The sequence below is a fragment of the Bufo gargarizans genome, chromosome 9, assembly GCF_014858855.1.
Source record: "Bufo gargarizans isolate SCDJY-AF-19 chromosome 9, ASM1485885v1, whole genome shotgun sequence".
NCBI classification, from domain to species: domain Eukaryota; kingdom Metazoa; phylum Chordata; class Amphibia; order Anura; family Bufonidae; genus Bufo; species Bufo gargarizans.
In genome coordinates this window covers 182028885-182052154 of record NC_058088.1, presented here as the reverse complement: position 1 = coordinate 182052154, position 23270 = coordinate 182028885, and the positions used below count along the sequence as shown (strand labels likewise).

Here is a 23270-nt window from a genome sequence, read left to right as displayed (position 1 = left end):
CCCTGGGAAAGCTGGGTGATCACCATTAATCCATTACAACACTTACGCCTTTTCCCACCCAGCTTTTCCAGGCAAATCCGCCAAAATCTAAATGGCGGCCATATTGGTTTTCAGTGCCTGAATAGAGTTTTTTTTCTTAACTTGACAACTCTTATTTATTTCAGGGAGAAATTGTTCTTCAGTTTATAAATTGCATGTTGAGTTAATATCACTTCAGTTATATTTACCAGGGAAATAGTGTTTAATGTGTGTAATATTGGGGTGGAGGGGGGTGTCTGTGCCAGGGAACTAGTCAACGCGCAAGGGTTAAGCTGACATAACGGTTTCCTAATCAGGTGTCTGGTCTACTCTGTCTTAGTTTCCTAACCTGCAGCTGTTGGGGCACGATGAGAGTTGTAGTTTTAGTTATACTAGCTGCAGGATGGGGAATACTAAGCAACTAGGCCTCAGTTATCAGAACGGTCTGTGTTGCCCATGGCAACCAATCAGAGCACAGCTTTCATTTCCCCTGAGCAGTATATGGAATGAAAGCTGAGCTCTGATTGGTTGCTAGGGGCAGCCCAGACAGTTCTGATAACTGAGGCCTAGTTTGTGTACATTCCTATCACCAGCTCGCACTCTGCTCTGTAAAACATGTTGTATTATCAGGTGGCTTCAGTTATATCGCAGTGTACCCTCCCAACACCTAGCAGGACTCAAATTGTCTGCTGCCCCCCCCCCAAAAAAAAACAAACGTGTATTCTAATGTGCTGACCTGATGAACTGACAAGAAGGGGGGCCACAAAATGTATTTAGGGGTCCAGGCCTATGCTGTAATGATATCTAGCCATTTTCCATTGGGCTGTACACAACAACTGATGCTTAGGGGCTCACACCCAAAGCATTGCATTACCGGCCAAGTGACAACCAATATGGCGGACGTTACTTTTCGTGTACATTTTGAGTCCTGAATAGCAGAGCCGCTTAGTGATGTGGAATTAATTACCTAGATTTACCATTCAGGGCCGGTTAACAACCCCTGAAACAATGGTTTGCCTCCTTTATTATGGCAGATGTCATCATAAGGTCCCAGAAGGACCCCCCACCATCCAATGTTGTTAAATGGTACCCCATAAATCGCCCCCCTCCCCCCAGTGTAGTCTAACCATACAAATAATATGTTGTCTTAAATACACTGTATGACGAGGATTTTCAATGTGCAATAAAAAATTTAAAAAAAGGCCAATTATTGTTCTTTTTTTGGGGTGGGGGAGGGGTGATAACTACATGCAATTTCCTGATATGTAATGTTTATGCGAGCACTCAATGTAAAATTTGCTCTGGAATTTTATTCCTGCAATACCCACATTGGCCACAAGGGGCTGTACTTGGCCTGTGCTATAAGTGGGTTCTCACAGTGTGAGAGGAGGTAAAACTGCACCAACGGCTGTAAGACGGACATCGCTGTTCCCAGGCACAATTCATACTTCTGTATGGAGGCCTTATAAACCTCTATTTCATCTAATGTAGAATCTGAAAACGATTTAGTGTCCCCTGTTTGGAATTTAAAGGGGGGTTTTCTACATATTCGGATTCCGTTCAAGTGAATGGTACAGGGCTGCAGTACAGGATGTGAACAAGAGTGGCGCTGTTCCTAAAAACGGGAAGGAAAAAAAAAATCATAAAACCCCTTTAACCAGAACCCACTATGGGTGGCCATGGCTATCCTACTTGACAAGCTGAGGGAGAGGTAGCCAGGGGCCCACGTATACCTGGAGAGTGACCGCACATATATATCAACCTTTTCTTCATGGAGGGGACCCAAACTCTTATCATTCTATGTATGGACACCTACCTAGTGCCCCCCCCCATGCTGCCTCCCTTCCTTCATTCTGCCCTCCATCAGATTCCTTTCAAGATGGCTGTCCCACCGCCCTCAGATGGACCAGAGCCAATGACATCGGCGCAGTGTCCATCAAGGTGAAGGGGGGCTTAGATTTTGCCTGTAGATGGTGGCCGCCATCTTGAATCTGATGGAGGGCACCAGGTATGCGTCAGTGTACCCTTAAAGGTCTATCCTGGGGATTTAATAAGTAGTAGTCACCATACCCCTGGTCCCCTGACAGCTGAGGGTCCTAAACCTGCTTGATGATTTACAGGTACGCATAGAATTCAATGGAGTTTTCCATAACTCCTATAGATTTTAATAGAGAAAAAAAAACGCAACCCTCTCCATAGAAAAATGTCCGCTGTGAAACGGCAAGAGAGTCAGGGGACCCTCTGTTCTCCTAAAAAGGGGACTACCCCTTTATAATCCCTATCCTAAAAACATGGCTCTGCATGTAGATGGCGCCTGCTAGCCTAGTCCTAACTGGTAGGTGAGCCAGAGGGGGCGCTATACTCCCTTCATCTTCCACCCAGAACCCATTTTGGGGAGGCAACCTGTTTTTGCCGTGCAAATGGCCTGCAGCCCCAGTGAGGAGCCGGAGGGGGGATAAAGGCCAGTTTGCGGCTTTAGTGTCACTTTCAGTCTTTTTTTGGAAGGTTAAATGGCTGTTTAGAGCGGAGCATTGAAGGCCGAGCAGGGGGCGCATTGTGAAGGGCTTCTCCGCCATTGTTGAGTCTTTTTCAATGGTTTCTTGAATAAGAATGCTCCGGGGCCCCCACTTTTTTTATTCCTCCTCCCTCAGCCGGAACAGAAGTGCTTGGTATGGGGGAGGCCTGGAGTTTCCTGCAGGTTGTGATGGTATTCACAGCCTCCATCGCTTCAGCTAACTCTTTTTTCTTTCTTTCTCTGCAGTTTAACCCGGGCAGAGAGACTCACTGATCTCTGCTTGACACCCAATTACCACATGAATGCGCTGGAGTGGCTGAAAAAGGCCTCTCACTTTTGCTGACCCCCTCGCTCCTTCTGCTGAGAGGCTGCGGATCAAACAAAGCGACTGCGGGCAGGCCTCCATTGTCACCCCGGCCGAGGGGTCCTCCTCTCTTCCAGCACCCCATTGTCTGCGCTTTTATTAAATGCTTTCACTGCACAGGATGCAAACAGCTGTTCCAGGACGGCCGTGTGCTTTATGCAGAATACGCGGGCGTCTATTTCTCCCCTTTCCCTAGGACTGCACGCCCCTTATTACCTATTAATGCCAACTTTTGGGGGCCTCATGCAGACGACTGCACGACAGCAATCAGCATCAGTTGGCGGTCTTGTATAATACTGTATTCTTGACCATGTGTTCTGTATGGGTTCCTGGTGCCATGTTTCTCCTATAGAGTGCAAAAAACCGCCTATGGTATCAGGCGGAGGTGCGGTACCTCTGTGCGCCAACATTACCGACACTGGTATGGTGGCATAATACAAGCGCGTGATTCCCTTCCATCACGTTGCGGGTAGATTCATGTATACCCTACTTGTACAAATCCGCATGTCTGCCTTTGCGTTGCAAAAGGTAAAATACTCGGCAGATCCACATGCGGCTTTTGCCTCAGAATAGTAGCAGTACGTGTTAGGCTACTTTCACATTAGCGTTTCCAATTCCGCTATTGAGATCCGTCATAGGATCTCAATAGCAGAGGAAAACGCTTCCGTTTTGTCCCCATTCATTGTCAATGGGGACAAAACTGAACTGAACAGAGTGCACATAAAATGCATTCCGTTCCGTTTGGTTGCGCTTCCATCACGGACAGAATAACGCTGCAAGCATCGATGTGGTGTGGAGCAAAAGGATATGTCCTGACACACAATGTAAGTCAATGGGGACGGATCTCTTTTCTCGGACACAAAAGAAAACGGATCCGTCCCCCATTGACTTTAAATGGTGTTCATGACGGATCCGTCTTGGCTATAGAAGACATAATACAACTGGATCCGTTCATGATGGATGCAGGCAGTAAACCAATTTCCAGATGGGAAAACCAGTCTGATTACCACGGTCATACTGTTGTATTGTTAGGGCTTGTGCACACATCCGGAAACTGCAGGTCCTCAAAACACAAATTCTGGCCATTTGCGTGGAATGGAACGTCCTGCCCATAATAAAACAGTCCTATCCGCATCTCTTGTGGCCCCATTGAAGTGAATGATTCCACATCTGATACGCAAAGAATTCAGATCGGAGGCGGACAATAAACCACGGTCATGTGCATGAGGCCTTAGACTCTTTTGCGTTTCACAAGTCCAGATCCGATCCGTATCGGCGACTATAATAGTTGTCGCCCACTTTCTCCAGGAAACCATATACTGTATCTAAGAAACGGCTGAATAGAATCTATAGGGGGAGTTGTCCAGCATCGGCAATACCAGCCCATCAGCCCATGAGCAAGGGTGGCGCTGTTTCTGGAAAAATTTGGCTTTTTTTTTTTTTTTTTTTTCAATATTGGATAACCCCCTCTAAAGGGGCCCTCTGACCTTAGAGCCGAATGAGAGCGTATACTCACCTTTTAAAGGGATTGTTTCACTTAAGCGAATCACATTTATCATGTAGAGGAAGTTAATACAAGGCACTTACTAATGTATTGTGATTGTCCATATTGCCTCCTTTGCTGGCTTGATTCAGTTTTCCATCACATTATACGCTGCTCGTTTCCATGGTTACGACCACCGTGCAGTCCAGCAGCAGTGGTAATGCTTGTACACTAAAGGAAAAAGCATCAGCCTCCCTGGTTGCCGAGACCGCGGGCGCACACATAGGCTGGTGCTTTTATCTATAGTGTGCAAGCATGACCGCTGCTGATGGATTGCAGGGTGGTTGTAACCATGGAAACTAGCAGTGTATAATGTGATGGAAAAATGAATCCAGCCAACAAAGGAAGCAATATGGATAATAACAATACATTAGTAGGTGCCTTGTAGTAACTTTCTCTACATGATAAATGCCAGTTGCTGAAGTGAGACGACCCCTTTAAATCTTCTCACATGACTCCCCACTAGTGGTCACACTTTAGGGACCATGGTTGAGTTTTCCATATCTCCCAGTTAGGCCCCATTCACACGAATATATTTTTGTTCTGCATCCTATCCGCATTTTTGCAGATTGGATGCAGGCCCATTCATCTCAACGGAGTCACAGAAAATGCAGACAGCTAAGGGTGCATTTACACCACCGTATGTATTCCACGGATGACTCCACGTTTGTTTTAGGTTTTTTTTGTGGACCTATTGTAACAATGCCTTTTTCTTGACCGCAAAACGGTGTATAGGACATGTTCTATCTTTTTTGCGGCCGTATGGATGCAGAGCAAAAATACGGTTGTTTGAATAGGGCCTTCATGATTTGACTCCTCCAAATCTACCCCTTTGTGCCAACTTTTGAGGAGGCGGTGCACCTAGGAAAGTGCGCCCCAAAATAGTGATACCGGACTGTCACCCCCCCCTCCCCATTTACGAATATTGCTAGTGCTCCATGACATGTGCCCGCTGCAGTCTAGCTGTTGTCAAACTACAACTCCCAGCATGCCCCATTCACTTCTATAGGAGGTGTGAGAACAGCCAAGCCAATGTGCATGCTGGGAGTTATAGTTTCACAACAGGTCGACTTCTGCAGGTTGCAGACCCCTGACAAAGTGTGAAACCACCCTTGAAGGGGTTCTTCTGTTAAGACCCCCAGCAAACGGAAGGGGGCCATTTTTCCATCGGTTACAAAATGGAGTATGCCGAACCTGCCGCTCCATCCGATCAGGGGAACGAGGGATCGGTAAGTCTCCCAGCAATCGGACCCCCAGTGATCGGTTTGTCAGCCCCCTGTCCTATGGATAACGGTTAACTTCTAAACACTGCTGAAGATTTGTTACAATGTATCAGGGCAGGATGAAACATTTGTGCATTTATCTCCGAGCATTTCCCGCACTGATCCTTTATGGCAGAGCTCAGTCGAAACAGGAAACGATAATGCTCCCATTCAGACAGCAAGCAGAGCTGTTGAAAAGGAATTGCAATTATGTTAGAAAGTTGCAAAACTTTTTTTTTTGTATTGTGCAATGATGAGGCTTCATCTGCATAAGACAAATCCTTCCTTCCAGTCTGTGAAGTGAGCAGCAGGTGCAGATTGACGGCCCTAAGCCTCGGGGGTAATTCCTTCGCACCCTCAGACATCTATTTGTACACTAATGACGCTATTGTCTCAGGGAAGGGATCAGCAAGTCCGTTGTGATGCAAAGTGCGGTCATTGTGAAGCATTCCTCCCATTCCTGGCTGCCATCACTACGCTCACAGGTCTCCTCACTCTTTGGTGAAAGGCATTATTTTGACCCCTGAGATCTTTTGCCTCCTTTCAACATTTTCCTTTCAGCGATTTCCTTGGGATCAGCACTCCTTCCTCTGCTCTCCAGGAGCTTAGGGTTAGTTTATACACATTAGACATACCATTTCTACAGTTTTCATTTTTTTTTTTTCCCCCAAAACAGCGCCACTCCTGTTCACAGGTTATAAGCAGTATTGCAGCTCGGCTCCGTTCACTTCACTGGGACCCAGCTATGGATCAAAGACAGGCCGCGCTCAGGTCTATGGACCAGCGCGTTACACACAATACGTTACATTGATTTTGTTCTTACTGGTCAGAAAATGGGCCAAAAGTCTGTGTCGTACTACTTGGAAATGTCCATGATGACATTAAAGGGGTTGTCCGGGACGAACTAACTCTTCAGTGATGCCTGCAGTCTGCCTCCGCTACTCAGAGATTCGTTCTTACCTGCTCCTCACCACTCTGGTCCTGTGAGATGGCTTCCACGTGTCCATCTTCTTGTCCGTGGCTTGTTTACCGGCTCTACTACTGCCAATCTCTGCCTTAGGGCTCATGCACACGACCGTATGTATTTTGCCATCCGCAAAAAATACGGATGACATCCGTGTGCATTCCGTATCTTGCGGAACGGAACAGCCGGACCCTAATAGAACAGTCCTATCCTTGTCCGTGATGCGGACAATAATAGGACATGTTCTATTTTTTGGCGATATGGACATACGGAATGCACACGGCGTACCTTCCGTTTTTTTTTTTTGCGGACCCGTTGAAATGAATGGTTCCGCATATGGTCCACAAAAAAACGGAATGGACACGGAAAGAAAATACGTTCGTGTGCATGAGCCAGGCATGGTCACCTACTCTGCCGCAGCCAACCACTGCCTTCAGTTGTCACATAGGCATGGTCACCAGCTTTGCTGCAGCCCACCTCTGTCTTCAATGGTGACCCAGGCATGGTCACCTGCTCGGCTGCAGCCAACTGCTCCTTCGGCTGTGACACGGGCATGGTCACCTTCTCTGCTGCAGCCAACTGCTCCTTCGGCTGTGACACGGGCATCGTCACCTTCTCTGCTGCAGCCAACTGCTTCCTTCGGCTGTGACCCGGGCATGGTTACCTGCTCTGCTGCAGCCAACTGCTGCCTTCAGCTGTGACCCGGGCATGGTCACCTCCTCTGCTGCAGCCAACTGCTGCCTTCAGCTGTGACCCGGGCATGGTCACCTCCTCTGCTGCAGCCCACCAGTGCCGTAATGCGGACAATAATAAGACGTTCTATTTTTTTTGCGGAGTGGACACTGAAACAAAATATGTTTGTGTGCATGAGCCCTAAATATTTTTTCTTTTATTACCTATGTAGAAAAAAAAAAATGGCTGGAATCTTGGGCTTAGATACCGAAGGCTAGAGATGAGCAAATCCATTTGTACAAATTGATTTCTTCATATGAAAGAGTTCTTCACCTGCAAGGGGCTGCCCCCACTGTTAAAGAGGCTCCCCCTGCTGCTTGATTAACAGGGTGGACATCCCGCCCCCATGACGCTGCTCCCAGTAGCGGAGAAGGTACAGAGGCTACTGCTCCAGCATCAGCAGCAGAGCCCCTGCGCTTGCGCTGCAACTCGGAGCTGAGGCGATATGTTGGCCCTGTTAACCAAGCGGCAGGGGAGCGGCCCCTCGCAGGTGAAGAACTTTTATTTCATGTAGGAATCGATTTGCTCATCTCTACTACAAAATGAGTTATTCTTTGTAGACGTCGCCCCCCTTCGTCTGCTCATCATAGAAACCAGATTTACAGCATTGGGTACTCAAAGCCGTCAGAGAGTCTCCTCATAACTGTTATCGGCCCCCATAAATACTGTCAGCCAGTCCGGCAATGCTTATGGGGCTCTCTCTGGCCTGACAACGTTTTGCGGAGCAGTCTCAGGCTAAGGCCTCATGCACACGACCGTATCTGTATTTCGGTCCAGAAAACAATGGATCCGCAAAAAATTTATAACATCCGTGTGCTCTCCGCATTATTCTCTCCCCAATCAATAGACATGGCTATTCTCGTCTGCAATGCGGTCCAGAATAGGACATTTCGTATAATCTGTGGAACAGACATGCGGATGACATCTGTCTGGGTCTGTGCGCAAAAGATTCGGATAGCACATGGATGGAAAATACGGTTGTGTGCTTGAGGCCTAACACTGTTTAAGGGCATGACTCTTAAAGGGGTTGGCCTATCTCATTCATTGGTGGCATATCGCTAATATATGCTACCAATGTCTGATAGGTGGGGGTCCCAGAGGTGTCCCCAGAACGGGCCCACACAGTCAAGGAGAGTTCATAAGCGGCCACCCTCCATGGTCAGCTATTTTCGGAAGTCCCATAGAAATAAATGGAAAACACACTGCATAAGCGCTGCCACCGCTCCATTCACTTCTATGGGGCTGACCGAAATAGCAGTTCCATAGAAATTAAAGAAGGGCGGCCGCGCACGTGCAGTCCACTCTACGGGCTCCGTTCTAGAGATAGGTGCAGGGAGCCGCACCTGTCAGACATTGGTGGCATACATGAGATGGGCCAACTCCTTAAGCTACAAGCACATGTGTTTTGTGGTCCGCAGATACTTTCCTGTCCTCCACTATTGTGAAAGTGTCTAATTTGTCCACAAATGGACAAGAATAGGACATGTTCTATCTTTTTTTAAGGGACGGACATGCGGACAGCACACAGATGACATCACCAGAGGGCTCCCGTACATCACAGGATGGGACTTGTAATTAAAGGGGTTGTCTCACTTCAGCAGGTGGCATTTATTATGTAAATAAGGTTAATTCCAGGCACTTACTAATGCATTGTGATTGTCCATATTGCTTCCCTTGCCGGCTGGATTCATTTTTTTTCCCCATCACATTATACACTGCTTGTTTCCATGGTGACGACCACCCTGCAATCCATCAGTGGTGGTTGTGCTTGCACACTACTATAGGAAAAACCGCCGTCCTATGTGCGCTCCCATGGTCCTGGCCACCAGAGAGTCCGCCACCTTTTCCTATGCTGTCCAAGCACGACCACCGGTGCTGGATAGCAGGGTGGTTGTAACCATGGAAACGAGCAGTGTATAATGTGATGGAAAAATGGATCAAGCCGGCAAAGGAAGCAATATGGACAATCACAATGCATTAGTAAGTGGCTTGTATTAAATTTCTCTACATGATACATGTAATTTACTGAAAGGAGACAACCAGGGGTGGGATTCACATTTTTTTTTAACAGGTTCCCTACTCAACGGTGGAAGCGTTCGTCTCCAGCTACCGCCGCCAGAGCCAGATTCAGGCGGTAACACGGTTCTCCGATCCGGCTGTAATTTTAACAACCGGATTTATAGAACCTGAGGGAACTGGCTGAATCACACGCCAGGAGACAACCCCTTTAAGTTTGCTGATTTCTATCCGGCCACGGGGTGTCAAAGGACCTGACGATCAATCGATTAGAGACTGCAGCCACCCATCTCTCCAATACTCCTGATTGGCACATCTGAAAACTTATACAGACGCAGGCGGTGTACATTATGACATCCCTTCAGGAGTCTGGGAAAGCTGGGTGACTGTTCCTTTAAGAGCTGCTATGGCGGCCATATTGGCTCCCACCCAGCTACAACTAAAGAAACAAGAGGACGGTGAGCAGCCTGAGCTTGGGGAAAAGCAAATGGCTGAAGAATATTTATTGGCCGAGGCTAAGACGGCAGGCGAAGGGATAAACTGATGGGGGAGGGTGATACATCAGAGGATGAGCCGCACACCCTATGAATAATTCACGGGTCATAGGTAAGAATGAATAACTTAGAAGGAGCCTTTCTGGAGGCTCCTGCATCCCGTCACCATGACAACCGGCCGGGAGGCGAGCACTTCCGGTGTGGGCAGGCGATGACTTCCGGCGCACATGGCAAGATGGCGGCGCCCATGGGTGTGCTGCTGGAATTTGGGTGAGTGGCGGAACTGGCCTTTTATTCCTTTGTAAGGGACTTATAGCGGGGCTGAGGGGTAGCATCCTGGGGGGGGCGTGTATAGGCCATCATGGCCGCTCAGCAGGGGGAATACAGCCGCTGCCATTCACTCCTGCAGTGTAGTCATCCATCCCACTGTGGGATCTCTATGAGACGAGGTGTAGCTATATATACATGCATATGTACAGCCCTAGAATATGTATGCATGTAGGGCTGTCACAATACCAAAATTTGGATTCGATTTCGATACCATAAAAAAGTATTGCGATACTCCATACCATGAAGAAAAAATAAAACGCAAAAAAAACGCGTGCATTCTGCATTTTATGGAATGTCCGGCCCATAATCGAACAGTCCTATCCTATTTTTTTTGGGGGGAGACAGGGTGACAAACAAAATTGTGAATTCTGCGTTTTTCTGTTACGGCGTTTACCACATAGGAGATTTTATTTCTTAAGTTTGGACTTTTCAGACGTGGCGATATGTGATATGTTTATTTATTGTTTATATATTGTATATGTAAAACTGGGAATTTACATATATATGTGATTTAGGGCCCTTTCACACCTGCGTTATAGTCTTCCGGCATAGAGTTCCGTCGTCGGGGCTCTATGCCGGAAGAATCCTGATCAGGATTATCCTAATGCATTCTGAATGGACAGTCCGTCCTTCAGGATGCATCAGGATGTCTTCAGTTCCGGAACGGAACGTTTTTTGGCCGCAGCAAATAGCGCAGCATGCTGCGCTTTTTGCTCCGGCCAAAAATCCGGAACACTTGCCGCAAGGCCGGATCCGGAATGAATGCCCATTGAAAGGCATTGATCCGGATCCGGCCTTAAGCTAAACGTCGTTTCGGCGCATTGCCGGATGCGACGTTTAGCTTTTTCTCAATGGTTACCATGGCTGCCGGGACGCTAAAGTCCTGGCAGCCATGGTAAACTGTAGTGGGGAGCGGGGAGCAGCATACTTACCGTCCGTGCGGCTCCCGGGGCGCTCCAGAGTGACGTCAGGGCGCCCCAGGCGCATGGATGACGTGATCGCATGGATCACATGATCCATGCGCATGGGGCGCTCTGACGTCACTCTGGAGCGCCCCGGGAGCCGCACGGACTGTAAGTATACCGCTCCCCCGCTCCCCACTACTACTATGGCAACCAGGACTTTAATAGCGTCCTGGGTGCCATAGTAACACTGAAAGCATTTTGAAGACGGATCCGTCTTCAAATGCTTTCAGTACACTTGCGTTTTTCCGGATCCGGCGTGTAATTCCGGCAAGTGGAGTACACGCCGGATCCGGACAACGCAAGTGTGAAAGAGGCCTTATACTTAATATTTTGGTGGGGTTTTTTTTTTTACTTTTTTTTTTTTTTACTTTTTATTTAATAACTATTAGCCCCCTTCAGGGGCTAGAACCTGGGATCTTTTCATCCCTGGTCCTATTCACCCTAATAGAGCTCCCTGCTACCCTGTGCACACAGCAGCAGGGATGTTACCATGGCAGCCAGGGCTTCAGTAGTGTCCTGGCTGTCATGGTAACCGATCGGAGCCCCAGGCTTACACTGCTGGGGCTCCGATCACAACTGCCACTGTACCTCCAATGAAGAGGGCGGAGGGGATCCTGTGGCCACTGCCACCAATGGATTTAATACTTGGGGGGGGGGGGGGGTGCACTGCGCCACCAATGATAATTAACCTTTAATACAGATACAGGAGGCGGGTGTTGGCGGCAGAATCGCATAGCCGGCACACTGCCTCTATAACAGGGAGCTGCGATCAGCGGCAGTTAGCCCCTCAGGTGGTGGCACGGTGGCCACAGTCCCTCCCCTCCTCCGCCCCTCTCTCGCCTCATGGGAGGGACTGCTTCCTTCTCCTGTGCTGCTGAGGGAACATGTTCTGTGATACTAGGCTGCTAGAAATGTACAATTTCAGTAATTAAAGTATATTACAAAAATGGTCAGTATCACTGCCCCTATACATTACAAAATAAAATAAAAAAATGAATTACAGTTACACTGTAAAGAACAGCTCTTTGGCCATTCTGTCATATTTGACAGCTAGAATTGCTCTGCGTGCGGCACTATCCTTGCTGTCAAGGTGACAGGCCGAGCATGCATGTGTTCTGAGTGGGTTGAAGAGAGTAAGGCGCTGCCAGACACAGTCTAGTGGCAGTTAATCTGAATGAAATGAAAAGGATTGGGCATATTGAATTCTAGCTGCCTGATCCTTCCCCTGCCCCCCAGCATCAGGAGAGCTCCCTATAGAGATGGTCAGCGGAAGTCGCTGGGTTTGGCAGACATTAATCTGATGTCAACGGCCAGTTTAAGAGGAGGGACTGAAATGCTGAGCGGCATCGGGAAAGTGGAAGGGATTTTAAGAAATCTCATCCACACGCTGCGCACGAAAACCGGATTGACCTGCGGTGCGGATTTGAAATCTGAAGCCCGTCTCCGCTGCAGATTTACCCTGGGTTCAGACCTGAGCGTTTCTGAGACGCACGTTTTACGCGCGTATTTGTCGCGCGTTTTTATGCAGTTATTGACTGCAGTGTTGTCCAATGAGTCTATGGGCCAAAACGCCGACAAACGCCCCCAAAAAAAATCTCAAGAACTTGTTTATGCGTCGGGCGTTTTACAGCGCGTTTGAACGCGCTGTAAAACGCTCAGGTGTGAACTTAGGGTTAATGGAGAGGGTGAAATCCACTGCTATTTCTGTGGCAGAAACCACAGGTAATGTATGCGGATTTGCCGCAAAAGGAGCTGTGAAAAATGAAAGGAGGACTCTAATTGGTTGCTATGGGCAACTAAGCCAGTTTTCTTTTACACCAGGTAAATAAATATCCCCCATAATTTACATTTTACCACTAAAACCCCCAAAGCTTTAATCGCTGCTGCTCCAGTGGTAACGCAGCCATAATACGGCACATGGCCGCTGCAGCCAGTGGCTGGCCTCAGCAGTAGTCCAATCAATCATAAGTCACTTACTCACCTTCGTAGCCTGTAACTACAGACCGGAGGTGCGGACCGAAGCGGCAGGGATTAAAGGGGTTATCCAGGAATTTGATATTGATGGCCTTATCTCAGGATCAATCAGCAAGGGTCCGACCCCCAGCACCCCTACTGATCAGATGTCCGTAAAAATGCGGATCTGTTTTTTTGCGGACAGTTCAGCATGTCCGCAAAAAAACGGATTGCATTCCTTTTTTTTTTTTTTTGCTGATCCATAGACTTTAATAGGGCCATGTGTATAAGACATGTTTAATTTTTTTTGCTGAGCCGTGCGGTGCAATGGAAGAAAAGGGCCCCATAGAAGTGAATGGGACAGCATCTAATCCACAAAAAAAACAGATCCGCATTTTTGCGGACAGCATACGGCCATCTGAATGAGCACTTATTCTGTGGATAGGGGATAGGTGTTATTAGTTACACCCCCCCTTTAATATAAGGGATCTCTTGGTAATAGTGGAGAGGACCCGTCCTGCATCACACGGACCACCCAGTGATTTGACTAGGTAACGTGCTCTGCAATCCTTGGTGACTGTCTTCCTCTTGCCATCTCTGGCAATGGAAGCGGAAATTCTTACGGAGTCCACAATAGGTACCACCAGCCCATCACCAATATAGGGAGTGTTTTAGGGGGTAGCATGAAAGTCTGAAATTATCTAGGACTCCAGCTGCTTTGATACTACAACTCCCAGCATGCACAGTTGCTCATCTGTTCTTGTAACTCCCATAGTGTGTGTTGGCGTTGAGTGGCAGCCAATGACTTCCCAGGGAGTCGCCCCAGTCACACAACTGTCCCTGCACCGAGTCCCTGTGAGAAAAGCGCATTACCAATGTTTGCGTCATTGTCATAGAAGTGAAAGGAGGATTCTGGGAGTTGTAGTTTCAGAAGAACTGGCGTGCCGGAGGTTGCTGATCCCTGATCTAGGACGCCGTCTAGCGAACTGCATGGCCAACAGTTATACTCTGGAGGGTCTGAGGGTTTTCTTTGTGCCTGTGGCAGTCTAAGGGCTGTAGTACACCAACAGATTATCTGCCCAATATCTGTCCAATCATACCAATGATTGGTCCTAATAGGCCATCTGACCAATGATTGGTCAGATAATCTGTTGGTGTAATACAGCCCTAAGTTTGGTTCAGCAGATCCACGGAGGATCAGGGCCTTGCAGCTTTTTTGATACATTGTAGACTGGATAGGATTTAAAGGGTTTGTCTGGATGTTTAATATTGATGACCTATCCTCAGGAGGTCATTAGTATCTGATTAATGGGGTCTGACTCCCAACACAATGAGAGCCACGCCCACTTCCAAGGCTAGTGATGTCACGTGCATCGGTCACATGGCCCTCGGCCCAGCTCAGTCCCATTCCAGTGAATGGGCCTGAGCTGCAATACCAAGCACAGCCACTATACAATGTACGGCGCTGTGCTTGGTGATCTGGAGCACCGTGGCCTCCTCGGACATTTGATCGGTGGGGGTCCTTAGGATTGGTCATCAATATTAAACATTTGGAAAAAAAACCATAAAAAAATGGCGAATATCTCATGAATATGGCGCATGGCAGAGTGTAGCAGATGTATCAGAAAAGTGGCACAATTGGGCACCGTATATATTATTCGCTGGTCATTTTTTAAACCAGTATTTGACTTAGACGATCGCCTCGCCCTCCACGTCCAGGAGTAAATCATCCCGCAGCCGCCTTCTCCCCCCCCCCTCAGACAAAACTTGTTTCACTTTTCCTTGGTACCCTAGAGAGCCTGACATAGAAATGCTAATCCCGGCCCCGTGTCCTGCTGGAGCCTGCGGGGAATCCTTTGTCTGCGCCTGGCTCCGCTTGTGAGCGACACCCCCTCCTCTGTGCTCGCCATGTCAGCATATCTCATGTTTTTATTATCTGATTTCAGAGGTGGCGCTGAGCTGCTGTTCCAGGGAATCAAAAAGCACCACGTGACCCTGCCCGGCCGACCGGATCCTTGTGAGTATCCCCCACCCCCCGTGATATGCCATGAGATGGTTCTCGTCCACATTTGGGGCAGTTGCCCGCTTGACGCCCAAGTTTTTCACTATGGGGCACAGATCTTGGATCAGCGCCTAAGAGGCGGAGACGAGAACAAGCGCTTGCTTGGCGCCGGGGCGTGACAAGAGATGTAAGTGAGCGCTGTGATGTCAGCGAATGTTTATTGGGAAGCCATGATGATGGAGGCGGCCTAGAAGAGGACAGTCCCGGAGAACCTGTCGGAAGCAATCGCCATCGGCCTCCAGGTTCTCTCTCTTGCCCGTCTCCGTGAAATTCTGCATAATGCGGGGGTGGGCCTCTGGCGCGAGCCATTTAAACTGATTAGGATGCAGTTCACATGGAAGCTGATGCCAGCTGTTCCTCTGCCCCCCTCCTGCTAACTGACCGGCACTGTTTGCTGAGCGCTGAGCCCCCTGTGCGAAATTGCTTTTGAAAAGGATCACTTTCTGGTTAATTAAACAAAGAGTCAACACATCTGTGAAGTTTTCTGGAGTCCCTATTATCCTGGTATTGATCCCCCCTCCGTCCCACCCAGTGATTCGGATTCTTGAATGGCTACCTGGGTCTGGGGCGAGAGCTAAACTGGTCGAAGGCAAATGTAACTTAAAATGATAGCAGGTAGCTGCGTCTGGGAAAGCTGGGTGACGGCCAATATGGCCGCCATGACTGCTCCCGCCTCACCCAGACTCCTGAATGGGAAATTTGCCTTGTGATGCACAGTGATTGAGGATGGGGGGAGACACCCAATTTTTTTTTAATTTTTTTTATCCAGCCTTGATATGGAATTTAGATAACGTTTCGGATGCCTTAGTCACCATCTCTGTAATGACTCCTGTTTTAGCGGTCACCCAGCTTTCCCAGAAAGAGACATAACTATGAAAAGCCACATTTTTATTTTTTTAAAGGGAAGGTGCATTGTCTGCGCTTTCACCTGATGGAGTTGTACTGTACATTGATTGTAACAGATCTGTGGTTACTTATTAGACAGAGGGAATGGCCCCTTCCCAGACTGGGAACAATGGGAGAAGCGCAGTGATGCTGGCTTCTCCATGGTAACTCCTCTATACAATGGCTTCCCTGGACCGAGAATGTGGGCGGGTGGGGAACCAGGCAGAACTCTCTGACCCTCCCGAGTCAGGCTGATAAACGATCCTTCCTACCCCTGCGCCTGACCCTGCAGTGACCAGCGCCGCTCTTCATCATATACGTACAGCTCTCCGCCCTCTCCGCAGCGGGCGTCATCTCCAGTGCACCATATTGGAGAAGGGGGGGCACGTTTCTGCCGGTGCACTGATCCATGACATATGAACCGTGTGTGAAAGACTAATGGGTGTCCTATATATTACACCTCACTAAATTGGTTTCTGCCAGCAGATAGGGGGGGGCCCCCCCCCCCCCCCCCGCTTCACTCTATATGCCTTTGTAATGGGCCCCGACTCTCATTTCCAGATGGTTCCTTGGAAATGTGCCTTTTACTCTTAAAGGGGTTTCCAGTAATAGTATACAGACAAAAAAAATCGTAATCTATTTCTATGAAATACCGCCTAGGGGCGCTACATTGGACTCTGTCAGTTCAGTACCATTGGACATCGCTTCACATGGGCAGGACGTTCTGTCTGTCGGCTGGCAGCCATTGGTCATCAGCTTTTCTGGCTGATAACAGGGAGCAATAGACCGCATTCACCGACACAGCAAATGGAGATAAAGCAGGCGGTAGGTGTGCGGAGATAAAGCAGGCGGTAGGTGTGCGGAGGTAAAGCAGGCGGTAGGTGTGCGGAGGTAAAGCAGGCGGTAGGTGTGCGGAGGTAAAGCAGGCGGTAGGTGTGCGGAGGTAAAGCAGGCGGTAGGTGTGCGGAGGTAAAGCAGGCGGTAGGTGTGCGGAGGTAAAGCAGGCGGTAGGTGTGCGGAGGTAAAGCAGGCGGTAGGTGTGCGGAGGTAAAGCAGGCGGTAGGTGTGCAGAGATAAAGCAGGCGGTAGGTGTGCGGAGATAAAGCAGGCGGTAGGTGTGCCCATTTTCCGCACGCAATCCTGATCACTTTAGGATAGAGGGGTCTGTTAGGTATTTTACGGCCACTACGCTGAGAATATTGCCGGGTAGGCCTGCACTTTTGCGGCCGCTGATTGCCTCATTATTGCAGAGAAAAAGAAGGCAAATGAACTGCCATGTGGCCCGAGGGTGTTCCTCAGGCAGGTAAGTGCTCCTCCAACGCCACCCAATATTGCTGCCTTCGCCTTGATTGACAGCTCCAACAATCTGTGACTTGCACACTGTACTGCACATGCACAGGGCATCAGTGAGCCCATTACCCACAGCAGGGAGACTACCGCGCATGCGCAAGATTTCATTGCCCAACATAGTGATGCTGCAGATTGGTGGTGATGTCACTTGTGGCCAAGGGGGTGGCATGGGGCATGTTTACTTAGGAGAGCTGGAGCACTTGCTTGTTGGGCTGGGGACTACCTTCAGGGCACTTGTCAGTATTTGCAGAATGAAGCAACATTTTTTGCAGTAATGAGGCGGTCATAAAGGTACGGTTTTATATGTGTTTGAAGAGAGTGTGTCAGCACTGATAAAACGGGCGCAGTGCCTTGTAGAGCTAGCTCAGCTGCATGTAGTGATACTGTTCACGTAGTGATCTGTTGCTTCATTCTGGAGAAAAAGTACTTTTAATTCATATGCAAATAAGCCGTTAAGTGCACAGAGGGCGGGCCCAAGGCACTCTGTGCACTTTTGCTTCCTCTGCCAGTCTTTTAGTGCTGCCAGTGTCAGACTGTGCAAGGACACATGCTCAACTGGTAACACCCAGCTGGACCTTCATTGCAAACTGCTAGCAATTCCTTCCTAACTTCTAGCAGGAATTAGAGAGGAACAGCACAACATAGGAATAGATACGCCAGAACTGTTATTACATGGGGGATGCAAGTAGTTGAAAGAGACATGTCAGGAGAGGCGACAACTCCACTTTCAGTACCTTATCTGACAGCAGATGACTCCCCTCTCCCTATTGAGAACACATGCCGAGCATGCATGTATGTGGAAGGAGAGACACAAAACTATATGTAAGGAGAGAAAGAAAATGGGAGGTTGGAAGGGGGGGGGGTTACTTCTGAGGTCTGGGGCGAGAGATAAACTGGTCGATGCAAATGTAACTCAAAAATTTAAATACATTTAGCTGCATCTGGGAAAGCTGGGTGACAGCCAATATGGCTGCCTTGACTTCACATGAGGTGTGTCCTTTCTGCTGCAGCTCTCTCCCTATCACAGCTCAGGGGTCGTGTCCTTTTCCGCTGCAGCTCACTCCCTTTCACAGCTCAGGAGGCAGTTAAAGGAGGGAACTGAGCATGTGCGACCACCTCAGTGATGTGGACAGAGAAATAAGAAAGAAAAAAAACAGCAGGTGGCGCTGTACACACACATTTTATTGAATACCTCAGTGGCTATACAGCATTTTTAGTTACATTCAATTACAAAAGTATTCACATCCAGCTGCTGGTTTGAAAACTGCAGAATATTTTTTTGTGCGGTAGTCTTGTCTTTCGGTTCGGCCTGTGCTCCGCGGGCAGTGTCAGACATGTAACCCTCTTCTGTTTCCTGTCAGGGGACATCAGGCAGTTGCTGGTTTGGATAAAAGAGAATTTGCTGAAGGAGCGCCCCGAGCTATTTATTCAGGGGGATACAGTGTGAGTATGACGGACACTTTATATTCACCACGATCCTCTTCTTTGCTGTCCAGCAGACGTCTGTATAACCCTAGCTTGGTACTAGGTCTCCTTCACAGGAAGCTGAGATATGGGGAGCTGTTTGATGAGAGCATCATCCCTGACCACAGTGTCCATGTCACAGACGTATACAGGTGTGAGGACCCCATATCTCAGACGGTTCTCTGGAACATTCAATAGCTTATCCCGAGATCCAAGACCCCCACCGATCAGCATGAAGAGGCCCCAGCACATTCACCTAAGGATAGGCTATCAGTGATGAAGGCCTGACGACCCCTTTTAACCACTGTCGTAACCAAATTTTCTTTGGAATTAGACTTTATTGCTAATAATGCATATTTAAAGGGGTTTTCCAGGTGGATAACCTGAAAAGAAGCATTACTCACCTCCACTGATTCCCTTGGCTCCTGCTGCTTTCTATTTTCTGCCACTAGGTGACTACCAAGGCCAGTGAGTCCACTGAGTGGACATTTCCCAGCATGTTGAGCCAGGACAGGAAGTGGAGAGCAGCAGGGATAGGGGGAGGTGAGTAATGCTTGAAGTGGAAATGAGTGGCATGCCCATTTATATAAACCCTATGGACTTTCTGTGACTCCATACACCCCTCAGAGTGGCAAACAGAGGGCTGAGCTCTCCTAACCCTTCGGTTCAGCGAACAGTGGGGGTCTCAACATCTGATTTTTAACTACTGACCTGCTTGGTCGCCACTCTCTGACATTCCCATCTTCTTTGTCCGCCATTTTGAAATACCCAGTCACGTGACACACATTAACTGCGTTTCCGTTCCCCACAGGCGGCCGGGTATCCTGGTTCTCATTAATGACGCTGACTGGGAACTGATGGTAAGCATGTAACAATGGTTTCTAGGCCTCTGCCCGCGTGGTGAACCCTCGTTGGCCCTGGCACTAATTGGACTAATGTTAGGGGTATGAATGCAGAGTAAGTCGCCATGTTCCCTTGCGGCCTGGCAGCGGGGCGGGACGATACAAGCATCCCAGCATTGCTTTCTCCCTCTGGGTTACAGTGTGTGTCAAGGGCAGGAAGGCCACCCATTGACTTACATTGTGAGCGACATAAGAAGGACACACAATGAGGGGTTTCACTTCCCCGCCCATGAAAACAAGGCCCGTTAACAAAATGGTCGCTCCGTGGGTGGAACGCTGACCTGTTTAATTTAGTCAGCTTGATGAGCTATGTGCTGAAGAGGCCAGCCCCATTGTAGGTCAGTTTTACTTTTTTGTTTTAAAATAGATTTTTTCTTCTTCTTTTTTAGGAATTTTCATTTGGAGTTTTCTGATGCTCCCTTCAGAGACTGGGATCTGTATGGGGGGCAGCTTTCTAATGTATACCCTCTCCCATTTTAGCTTAGGGCCGAGGCTGTGATGCTTGTAGAGGGCTCTGCTGCAAGGGTTAAAGGGGTTGTCCAAGATTAGAAAGAAAAATTACCGCTTTCTTCTAAAAACAGCGCCACATCTGTCCACCAGTTTTGTCCGTTACTGCATCTCCTTCATTGCAGTGGAGCTGAGCTGCAGTACAGGAACCCACCTGTGGACAGGTGTGGCGCTGTTTTTGGAGAGAAGCAGTCGTGTTATTTTAGTCCTGCACAACCCCTTTAAGTTGCACATATACACAAGATTAAAGGGGTTATCCGGTAATTTATATTGATGATCTGTCCTCGGGATAGGTCATAAATATCAGATCCGCAGGGGTCTGACCCCCGACGATCAGCTCTGTGAGCACCGTGACCTCTTCCTAGGACATGTGGCGTCACTTTCATCGGTCACATCATGGCCTAGCTGCTGCTCCTCCACCCCATTGAATTAATTGGAGCTGAGCTACAGTACCAAGCACCGTTGCGGCGCGCTGCTGGGAGCTGGCTGCACCCACCAGAGCTCCGGTAAGCGCAGTGGCTCCCTAAAACAGCTGATCGGCGGGGGTGCCGGCACTCGGACCCTTGCCAATGTTATAATGATGACTTATCCTAAGGATAGGTCATCATTATATTTCCCTGGATAACCCCTTTAACGTTGACACACAATATGTATGCTGGTCTTTTGACTATATATTAACTCCTGGTACCGTAGACTATATATATTGCTCCCGGTACCACAGCCATATTTTGATAGACACTGGGAATGCTGGGTCACAGCCGGTATGGTTACTACTCCACTTTAAAGGGTCTCATCTCGCCGTTACTAAGGTGAGATGAGACAGAGTCCTGACCACCAGCCGGCTGGGAAACAACAGAGCGCTCCAGCACTTACATCTTCAGTACCTTCCAGGGGAGCTACGGAAACAGAGTACACAGCAAGCTATGGCGATTCCCTAACTCCGACACGGCATAGCTTGCTGTGTACTCTGTTTCCGTAGCTCCCCTGGAAGGTACTGAAGATGTGAGCGCCGGAGCGCTCTGTTGTTTCCCAGCCGGCTGGTGGTCAGGACTCTGTCTCATCTCACCTTAGTAACGGCGAGATGAGACAACCCCTTTAAAGGAGTTGTCCAATGACAACAACCTATCCACAGGATAGAGGATAAGTGGCAGATTGGTGGAGGCTCCTGACGATCATGTCCATTCACCAGAATGGGGGCCTGTGTTCCCCTGTTTCAGCGGGTCGGCAAACACACATGCGCAGTGCTGCTCCAGTTATCTCTATGTGGCATAGCTGAGCGCTTGTACTCTGCTATCTCTGGTAGTCCCATAGAGTTGAATGGAGCGGAAGCACGCAGCGTGCCTGCCGATCCGCTCAAACAGGGGGCACGGACCCCCATTCTAGCGGTCGGGTTCCCGCGGTCAGGCACTTATTCTTTAGCCTGTGTATAGGGGATGAGTTGTAGTGGGACAACCCATACACATTAGATAAATGTCTGCTGAACCTGTCGATCTAATGTGTATGGAGGAGATAAAGATCTCTGGGGAGATAAGGAACGGGCATGTTGGATTTCAGCTTGTGGGAATAAGTCTCTGCCAGAATTGTCTGGTATTGGCCTCATTACCTCTTACTATGGAAAACACATGCATGCTCAGCCATTCGGGGTGCCCGCCTCTCTGTACACTGTAAAGTCTTCCATGGATGATCATGTAATCTATAGTACAGGGATCCGCATCCTCCGGCACTCGAGCTATTACACTCCCAGAATCCTCCTTTTCAATTCCATGAGAGTTATCAGAATGACCAAGTGTTCATGCTGGGAGTTGTAGTTTTACAGCTGCTGATCCCTGCTATAGTAAGAACCCAGGCCCCCTATATAAAAGGGTATGTCTTTGCTCACGCGTGTTTCCATGTCACGTCTGCAGGGCGAGCTGGATTACAAGATTCAAGATCGAGACAACATTGTGTTCATCTCCACGTTACACGGCGGATAGAGGAAGACGTCTGCTTACGGGGGAGAGGGGCATCCCTGGCATCTTCATCAACACATGTAATGTGGCGTTTTTTCTCCGTGAGGTGGTACATACATGTGACGTCTGCCAAGCCTCATCTTATGTCACGTCTTCAAGCTAATAGGTCAGGCCCATCTGCTCCGTGACGTCTCGTCTACCGGTGGCCTTATAAACACGCATCCTAATTAAGGATATTATATTTCTGGACGCCGTCTTCTACTTCACTTCATTCTTATTAAATATGACGATTTTTTTTTTTTTACCGTCCTCTATGGAGTCACTTAATTGTCCTACATTATAATCAGAGGGAAACCAATCCCAGGTTAAAGGGGTATTCGGATCGAAGACGTAGGATACACCATACATTTTCTAATAGGTCAGAATACCCCTTTAAGGGTCCATTCACACGTCCGTGTGTGTTTTGCGGACACGGACATCGGCTTTGTGCGTTCCGCATTTTGCACTTAATAGAAAATGCCTAATCTTGTCCGCAATTGCGGACAAGAATAGGACATGTTCTATTTTTTTCGGCAACGGAATTGCGGACCCGGAAGTGCGGATCCGGGCAGCACATTGTGTTGCGATATAGAAATGAATGGGTCCGCAATTCCGTTCCGCAAAATGCAGAACGAAATTGCAGACGTGTGAAGAGACCCTAAACGGTTCTTTTTAAAAAATAAAAATAAATCCATATTACGGTCATAAACAGAAGCGGCCATCTTGTGCGTGCTGACGACACGCTGTGTACCTGTGGTAAATTTAAGAAAAAAAAAAAATGGCCTGACCTTGGCCGCCTTATAAACTGCATTACTGGCAGGACTCCGCTCAGGGCATAAAATGGCGGCATATTGGGAGATCTATAACCCGACCTTCTCTATTCTCAGAATACCAGACTGAATTAAGCTGCTGCTTGGCAGCAATCAGTGTAAGAAAAGGAAGAAAAATGGCTTTCC

The 23270-nt window shown here is 48.5% G+C and overlaps 2 protein-coding genes across 2 annotated transcripts in view; both read left to right on the top strand.

Annotated features, from left to right (window-relative positions):
* LOC122946715 (long-chain fatty acid transport protein 4-like) overlaps positions 1–2876 on the top strand; it is a 31068-nt gene extending 28192 nt beyond the window's left edge. The window contains exon 13 of the mRNA XM_044306497.1: positions 2780–2876. Within this exon, the coding sequence (XP_044162432.1) occupies positions 2780–2784 (5 nt within the window). The 3' untranslated portion in view covers positions 2785–2876. The remainder of the gene's footprint in view (positions 1–2779) is intronic.
* Positions 2877–10100: 7224 nt separating this feature from the next.
* LOC122946409 (ubiquitin-related modifier 1) lies at positions 10101–22579 on the top strand. Its single transcript, XM_044306019.1, has 5 exons — positions 10101–10178; positions 15103–15173; positions 18815–18896; positions 19729–19777; positions 22231–22579. Exons 1-5 carry the CDS (start codon positions 10120–10122, stop codon positions 22297–22299), a joined length of 330 nt encoding a protein of 109 aa, XP_044161954.1. The 5' UTR covers positions 10101–10119; the 3' UTR covers positions 22300–22579.
* Positions 22580–23270: the final 691 nt, after the last annotated feature.

What these genes read in the sequence shown, in the direction of transcription:
- LOC122946409 (XM_044306019.1), top strand. Translation starts at nt 10,120, where the DNA reads ATGACTTCCGGCGCACATGGCAAGATGGCGGCGCCCATGGGTGTGCTG. An exon ending in GCCCGGCCGACCGGATCCTT is followed by an intron (nt 15,174 to 18,814) that starts GTGAGTATCCCC and finishes GTTTCCTGTCAG; the next exon opens with GGGACATCAGGCAGTTGCTG. An exon ending in ACGCTGACTGGGAACTGATG is followed by an intron (nt 19,778 to 22,230) that starts GTAAGCATGTAA and finishes TCACGTCTGCAG; the next exon opens with GGCGAGCTGGATTACAAGAT.